Raw genomic sequence first — 8,720 nt, forward strand, 5'->3', positions numbered from 1 at the left:
CTTATTAAATTTAGATGAGTTTCTTGTCATCCGAATCATTTTGAAGAGAAATCTGGTATGTCCCCACCTGAATAGATTCCCGTGTCAAATTTGACAAGTTTCTGTTCAAAAATGAGTAGATCGTTTTAAGAGTGAACATAGAAGTATTCAAAAAGATCCTACAAAAAACTTTAAAAATCTAAACTGAAAATGTCTACAATAGCCCGAAGTATCAGAAGTATTAACAGTCTTACGTAAATCGATTTCTTCTGTTTTGCAAAAGTATTTACATGAAACATACTAAAACATTCAATTCTAAAAATGAAAATGTTTGCATTTTCATTGGCTGATGGTGAGTAAAAGCACTGTAAAGATTAATGAGAATAGGCCTACATTGTCGTTATATAAATACCCGGGGTAAATGTACCTTAAATCCATAACAGAATTGTCTGAGGGATGAAATCAAAACTCGACCGCCGGTTCCACCCGGTTTCCATTGTTTAGAAAAAGTCAACCGCGGGCCAGTTTTGATTTCATCTCTAAATAATGTCTATACTGATTAAATTAGGATATCCATGGATCTGGAGACGAAGACAATATTAAAGCTAACTTCAAAACGTTCACATTTGTGATTCGATCAAGCAAAATCAGTCGGAACTCGAAAATATTGATTTTGAGATATAGCCAAACAAAGGAAATATTTCCTTTACTTTCCTGTTGTTTTGGAAACTCTTTAATTGCTCATATCTTTGGAACTGGTCGTTCAATTTTAATGGAGTTTTCTGCATAATGCAGCTTTGTAAATGCTATTTACTATTCCATAAGAAACTGAAAATTTGATATTTCCGAGTTCCGAGTGATTTTGCACTTTGAAAGATGAACAAGAATCCTACTCTACGCATACGCTCTTTAATAGCAAGTTATTTTTTTAGTAAACTCGACATTTTATGGCCGCTGTGGCGTTCTATACCTTATTATTGAGCTGTATACTAGATACTTCCATGAGGTTGAATTAACGAGTGTCTTTCGATAACTTTGTTGGAATAAATTTCATGTGAATTTGCAAACAATTGTTATTTGAAATGGTTTTGATCTCACTTGAGCTATTATTAGCACGATTATTTATCTTTTATAATAAGCCTACTCATTAAATTATCAGCACCAATTTGCGATGGAATGTACGTATTTCGTATCATCGCTTATTAGTCTTGTCAAGTTAACCGATATGTAATCATTAACGGAGCAAGGGCTGCAGACAGAAGCTGACAGAGCCTGCGTCAATATCCGAAACATGACAATCTCTAGGACAGAGCTCCTTAAACCCCAATACCGTAATAATTCGATAATAAGCATATGAAGAGCTTTGTTGCAACAATTGGATGGGTTTTGCAACAAAGCTCTTCATAATGTGCGCGCGAGTTGCACGGACAAGAACGAATTTTTGCGGTAGTTTGTTAATATTTTTCACTTTTTTTTTTTTTGATTTGGAAATAGTGTAAGACAGATATTTGTAAATCAAAAGAAAACAAATGAAAAAGTTTAAACTACCGTAAAAATTCGTTCTTGTACGCACATTATGAAGAGCTTGGCTGCAAAACCCCTTACATCCAATTGTTGCAACAAAGCTCTTAATAATATGCTTATTGTCTAATTTCTACGGTATGCCTCTACACTCAAAGAATAACCTTTGGATATGTTGGCTACAAAAACTCATGTTCCACAAGGGTCAAAATTTGAGCTTGTTTAATGAGGGCCATTGAGCTATGTCATTGGGAATGAGAGCATTGTGGCAAATTAATCTCTAGATCTGAATTTATACTCCATCGCTGAGCGACGGGCGATTGGTATTTAACCAATGAGGTAGCGCGCTATTCCCGACGCAACACAAATCGCGCTAACTGATTAGCTAGAAACCAATCTCTCGTCGCTCAGCGATGGAGTACGGAGATGGAGTATTAATTCAGCTTTAAAAAGTATAATTGCGCGTTTTTATCGTAGATAAAACAGATACTCCAGTTTCCCCATACTATGTTTCAGATCTTCAGCTTCAGTGCGCAGACTCGTTATAGCCTTAGGTCGTTCATAGCCAAATAAAGCCATATCCTTCTCAAACCGTTTCTCAAACTTCAAAACGTCTTCCTCAGTAACTTGTTGATACATATTTTGAACTTTCTCCTCATTTGAGCTATTAGTCGCATGTGGTTTAGTTTCCATAACACTCGCTAAACCATCAGCACCGATTTGCGATAAAATGTATTTGGTATCATCGGCTATAGTTTCAAGTTTGCCGATGTAATCATACTGAATGGAACAAGGACTGCAGAGTCTGTACATTTGGCGCCAATGCTCCTCGGGTTCTTCATCTAAACTATATTCAGTATTACTTACGTATCGTAAGAATTCCTGAAATGACACCCAGGTATTGCGATCTTCCTCGATCTTCAACGTTCTTTTCAAAAGCGCGCTTTCTTTGGTCGAATTAGGATAAAGTGAGTAATATTTTCTAATAAAATACTTTATATTATTGATGTGCATAATTCGACCATAATGTTTTCGAATTCCATCGCTGTACGGTGAATAATTCACCATTTTTTCGTTGTAAGCTGATAGCAGCCTTTCATGAGGGTTTCTAACAATCATTATTTTTCTGTAATCTCGTAAACGAACTGCGATTTCAGTAGCTGTCATCTTTTCCAGATTTGGTATATGCGTTTTATGTACCTCGGTGGCATTTACACCATTTAATGATAACATGATTTTCTTCCAATTTGTACAGGCAACTTTGGGAACGTAACAATACAGAAGTTTATGCTTATCAGATACTAATATATGCTGTAGAACATCATGGGTGATATTATTTTGAAACTCAAATTTATTGCATGCATTTTGGAGTGTGTTTCGTCTTCTGCTCTGTTCTTGGTTCCATTCGTACTTTTGGCACTCCTCGTCACAAAATTCCATTTTGTCATCCAAAGTCGCCTTAGGATTCTGTCATATAAAAAAAAAAAGATAGATTTATAACAAAATATAAAATGCTAGAGGATGGATCAAACTGAATACACTTCCCCGGATTCAGCTGAGTGTGTATAGGCCTAGAGCATTAGACCGGTAAACCAAAGGTCCTACTCCTAGGTTAGAATCATGGATGGTCAGTAGGCCTACCCGGGGGTCAGTACAATGCTTTTCACTGGTAAAATCTCAAACTGAATACACTTCCCCGGATTCAGCTGAGTGTGTATAGGCCTAGAGCATTAGACCGGTAAACCAAAGGTCCTACTCCTAGGTTAGAATCATGGATGGTCAGTAGGCCTACCCGGGGGTCAGTACAATGCTTTTCACTGGTAAAATCTCACTTTCATTTTGGGCTAAAATAGTGTACAATTAAAAAAAAAATCGCGCTTCGCGCACAATCACCGCCACACAGGGCAAGAATGATGCCCGCGCCCATCATACCAGAGCTCACCAGGATTTTCTTTTTCAGGATTTTGTCTTTGCGCCCTCTTCTTGCTATAGGCCTATGTTGGGAAAAGCGCTCAAACTCATTGGTCAAATACCAATCGCTCGTCCCTCAGCGATGGAGTAAAAATCAGCTCAACTTCTAACAATATTATTTCGGTAAGCACAAATTCAATTAGCTGGTGCACAGTGTCTTCGACCCTATATCTTCATGGCAGGAATCGCCATGGTAGGTTAAATCCACAGCCACGATTAGCCATTTGGTTCAAACCTTTAAAGCTCTTTTAAACTAATAATTAGTCGAGGGACATAACTAAGGCTACTCACAATAGCCGGGTAATCGATCTTGGTTGTGCGTGATTAAGCTTGTATACCCCATTGAGGTCAATGGTCATCGACTTTTATACTGCCTACAGTGAGTGCAGCTGTACTACACGCTGCACGCTGTAGTCCATAACAGGACCAACGCAATATAAAATGGTCAAATTTTGAGTTCAAAGCGCACGGCCAATTTTCAAAGCGCATTCTAGCGACTATCATATCTGTTCAACACGTATTTCCAAGTTTATGAGACCAAATCTGGTTTCTTGAGAAAAAATCATGACGGGAGATATTCATCATTTTCTAACCCGGTATCAGAAGATTTTCGTCTGATATCAAAATCGTGCATAGCAACTCACGTGTATCGATCCCGTGTATTCATTTTAGTGTCCCTTCTGCACCAAATAATTATTAGCCAGGCGGTGTCGGTGTGTGGTGTGACGTAATAGAAAAATAATATTTAATATCAATAGGGCCTACACCCAAATGAAAGTGTCTAGAAGTATATATACATTTAGGATTTATGGTATTTTAGGTTAGGATTATAGGTTAGGGTTAGCATTAGAGTAAGAGTAAGTTTTGGGTTAGGGTTATGTGGTTACAATTATACGTTAGGGTGTAGTTTAGGGTAAGGGTTAGGGTTTAGAACTAAACTATTGCGTTTTTGGACTAGTGACCCTTAGGACTTTCGACCTGTACGTTTCAAGACTCAAGGTCGAGCCCCTTCATGTTCTTCCGTGTCTGCAATATGGACATGTCTAACGCCTATGGCAAGCCACCGAGGTCATAACGTGCAGCTATCTACGCGCAGCTTGGTTTTTTAAAAACACGTGGAGCTGCTATAAACATCCTCTTCCACGACAGTTAGCCGACAGTATACGCACCTGATTCTGATCCGTTGTTTCTAATTTCCTAGCAGCATCTGTTTCCAGCACCGGCTGATCAACGAGTGTCGTATGAACTGCACAGAAAACAACAGTAAATTGAAACACAATGTTTAAACTTCAAGAACATTATAATATATTCTTGTTCAGTGTGGATGACAAGACTCTATCTTTATAACCTGGTCTTAGACGGAGAAAACTCCTGTTATACGGGCGAACGTATGTGCAAAAATGTTGTTTTAAAAAAGGGTGTCATTGAGTAGCCTATAACAACATGAAGAAAGGGGTAGTTTCAAATGAATCGAGGAAAATTCTATTTTTTCCAGAGTTGCCAAATTTACAATACAAATTGAAATGGGAGGATTTGAAAGTTTCCGCATTATTTTATGGCATTTTGATGATAAAGTTAAAAAAGTGGTCACTCATTGGGTAGCCAAAACCTAAAGGGAGGAGGTCATCGGGTATATTCGACTTCAAAAGGGGGGCCTTTTGACAGGTACATGCCCGTCACTTCTAAGGTGGCCCGGTTCCCAGCATATCAAAGGTTTTGGTTGGTATGTTCCCCCGGAATTTTGAGGTGGTGGGTCAGCTGACGGCGTACCGGTATACGGTAAAAGGAGGTCTTAGATCTGCGCACAAGTAAAATGGGGTCTTTTGGAGCTGCGAACAGTCAAAATCCGGGTCTGTCTTGGCTCTTTGGTTGAAAATCGTATATAAAATTATAGAAATGTGAGGAATTTAGCAATTTACATGATTTAGGGTTTTTAGAGCTGAAACTATCAAGATCAAGGGGGGGGGGGCGGGTATTGCCAGCTATCCTTGTTAATGGTGGCACGTGTTGGCTTGATTTTATTTACTAAATATAAATTAGAGTCTCGTTGTCGCATACATTTTGAAAAACGTATGTCATAGCGGCTATATAGAGCTTGGTTGGCGCTAACTCCAAAGGCTGCTTTATGTAAAATTCATTTGAAGATATTCGTAAGAGTAGCAGCAACCTTGCCAATCTAATAACATTGGACCACTAGAATAGTTATAACAATTTTTCGGTTATCTTTAAAAAAAAATGCAAATCTCTTTAACCTCCCACGTGCGAAGAAGAAAATAAATATAAAATAATTTTTGTTCCAAAAGGAGTTAAATCCAATGGCAGCCATTTTAAAACTTTGCCTCGGAGAATTTCTATTTAGTTGACAAAATGATGTTGAAAATAGTTCGAAAATAAGCTAGAGTTACCAATTCCAATCATTAAATGGCATAGTAAACTTTAAGATGTTAAAATATACCAGAAAAATGTGACTCGAGGAAGCTATTGGATTTAGCGCCTTTTGGAAACAAACTCTTCATAATAATGGCAAAATTTAAAAAAAAGGAACGGAAAAATAGAAGCAAACACGATTTTGATACTACTGTCTGTTCAATTAGCTTAGATTCTTGTATTTTTAAGATATTTGAAAAACTAAAACACTGTGGTCAAAGTCATCAAAGAAAAGTGTTAGCTCAGCCTTAGACCCAACGTGATTTATACTTTTCAAATTCCAAAGTTCAATTTGAAACCCCATTTCTTTTCAATTTTGGTCTTTTCCGCGATATTTTTATAAAAAGCCGTAGAACGTCAGGTACCATAAACTTTTTTTGAATCAATCCATTTAGTGCAATGGGGACGAATGTCATAATAATTAGATGCGCTGAGATATAGTATTCGACCATCCGCATCAGTAAGTATTGTCCAGCTAAATAGATATATTTGCCAGTAGGCCTAACTTTTTTATGTTGAAACCGTTGAATCATTACGTTATTATAAAAATGTGAATATGAACTAAGGTTTTCCAGAATAGGCCCAGCTTATATAAATACATTCCTTGCGTATTTATATTTATTATTGGAAAGAAATGATGGTGTTAAACAAAACTCAATTTACATTGTAAACCAGTTGAAATAAGAACGAAATCCATAATTTTAATGTCATTGTTTAGGAAAAAGATAATGCTCAACATAATGTTATGCATAAAACGTATTCGCGCATAATTTCGTGCAACAAAAACATGTGGACAATCGTCACCTATAGACCCTATCCAATAACCGGAACGACATAACAATTGAAATGGCAGGACAGATTGTTTTGCTGAATTGGATAGGGTCTATGCCCTAAGTTGAGAATGGACCATCCCACTCGATTTGTGAAAAGGTCGCGAACCCTTTTGGTGGACCCAAGTAACTGCCTAAAATGAGGCAAAATTGAAAAGAAATGGGGTTTTAAATTGAACGTTGGAATTTGAAAAGTTAAAATCACATTGGGTCTAAGGCTGTGCTAACACTTTTCTTTGATGACTTAGACCAAAATTTGTTATTTTTTCAAATATCTTTAAAATACAAGAATCTAAGCTAATTGAACAGACAGTAGTAATAGAACACATGCTGCATCGATTTCGTCCTGCTGTTTGCCTCTATTGTCATTCAAACTGTTACATTTCTGGTAAACATGTTTGAACAATAAAATAGGATTCAGGTTCGACACTAAATCATGCCTTATTCGTAGAATAATTTTGGAAAGCCATACGAAGCAATTCATGTATTAATTTATTTATATATTTCATCCTTTTTGTTGTTGTTTGGTTTGGGAAGGGTCTCAGCAGGTTTGGGTTTATTTAAATCTAACGGTGGTGGTATATGGCCATTAATAATAGGAAACTCATGGGCAATTCTACAAAAATGAGGTCCAAAGCATTTTATTCGTTTTAAGATTTGATTTATTCTGTTATTCTGCATTATTGGTCATGTTGGTCCAGCGGTTTGGATATGGAACTATTATAATAGACATGATGTAAAACTATATATCATGATCTCAGTATATAGAAGGGCATGCGCGAGTGGTATATGCATGGGAGATGAGGCTACTTTTGGATTTCCTTGTTTATTATAGGCCTATTCCATCAAAACGAAAGGCCTAAATGTTACTTCGGTTATGAGACATTTTATGCCAAAATTTCAATCTCAGGATGAGCCTGGGCCTCATGGAAGAACAGAGGATACCTTAAAACATCCACTGAATGAGTAACCCAGGCAAAAGAAGAAATAAAACAAGCATGTCCGTCGGGTTATCCACCTTTAGGACTTAGAAACTGAGCATAAAATAAATTTGGCTGTTAGAATCAGGCACGTACCCAGCTCCCAGAATTTATTGGGGATGCGACGGGCTCAAAAGTGGACCTTTTATGCATTTTTCCTTTGAATTCACCGCATGTACCAAAAAGGGATTTTTGTGTGATCTTTTTCCTTCAATAAAGCACTGATTTTCAACGTTATTACAGAAAAGTGGACCTTGGTATGATTTGCATTTATGGGGGTGAGGTGGGTCGCACCCCGCAGCACCCCCTGACTACGGCTCTACATACCTGCTTTTGGCGCATTGTTGTGTAACCCTGTATCTCGTGAAGACAAAAGTGAAACATGTTGAGTACGATCTTCAACCTCCACACCCTCCTTAAATCTTCTTACTTGACGTGTATCAACACTTGTCGAAAATACATGTAATACTGCTATCGTGAATACAGCCAGGAAAAATCCCAATAAAACGTAAAAACGATGTTGGAATTTCATGATGCGGACGACTGGGATTGATCCTGAACTGCACATTTAAATGTGTTGCTTGAATTGAATGCTAGTCCATGAGTTGCAGTGCGCATAGGCTAATGTTGAATGAATGTGTGAGTGAATGGAAAGTTCAACTTAGTTACCGAGTAAATACTTGGATGGTATAAGGTACAGAACCGTAGCAACGCAAATAAGACTTGTGTTTATTCTTTCATTGTAGGGTAGCCTCCTTAAACATGTTTGTTAAAGCTGGGTTCATACTTCAGTCGATAGCGATAGCATGGCGATGAGTCATCGCGCTTAGTCAGTGAATTTGATGTAGGCCTAGTCCATTTTATTTGCGCACGAAATTATCCATTTATTGTACACAGAAAGTTTACAATCGCAAGTAGGCCTAGTTGTAGTTCTAAACTATGAATCCATCTTAAGTTCCGTGATTTTATTTGCGAACATCGTCATAAGCAAATTGAAAATTGTATGAGGAAC

At 37.5% G+C, this 8,720-nt stretch overlaps 1 protein-coding gene across 1 annotated transcript; it reads right to left on the reverse strand.

Moving 5' to 3' along the window:
* Positions 1 to 980: 980 nt before the first annotated feature.
* Positions 981 to 8,453, reverse strand: LOC140140016 (carbohydrate sulfotransferase 13-like). The gene is made up of 3 exons (XM_072161828.1): positions 8,036 to 8,453; positions 4,641 to 4,717; positions 981 to 2,967 (listed from the first exon to the last, which is right to left on the reverse strand). Exons 1-3 carry the CDS (start codon positions 8,274 to 8,276, stop codon positions 1,969 to 1,971), a joined length of 1,317 nt encoding a protein of 438 aa, XP_072017929.1. The 5' UTR covers positions 8,277 to 8,453; the 3' UTR covers positions 981 to 1,968.
* Between the last annotated feature and the right edge of the window lie 267 nt (positions 8,454 to 8,720).

This window comes from Amphiura filiformis, chromosome 18 (assembly GCF_039555335.1).
Source record: "Amphiura filiformis chromosome 18, Afil_fr2py, whole genome shotgun sequence".
Lineage (NCBI taxonomy): Eukaryota > Metazoa > Echinodermata > Ophiuroidea > Amphilepidida > Amphiuridae > Amphiura > Amphiura filiformis.

Excerpts from the sequence above, each read along its gene's own strand:
- LOC140140016 (XM_072161828.1), bottom strand. The coding sequence starts at position 8,276 with ATGTGCAGTTCAGGATCAATCCCAGTCGTCCGCATCATGAAATTCCAA. Across the intron at positions 4,718-8,035 it reads CAACAATGCGCCAAAAGCAG|TTCATACGACACTCGTTGAT; the intron begins GTATGTAGAGCC and ends TTTTCTGTGCAG. Across the intron at positions 2,968-4,640 it reads AAACAACGGATCAGAATCAG|AATCCTAAGGCGACTTTGGA; the intron begins GTGCGTATACTG and ends TTTATATGACAG.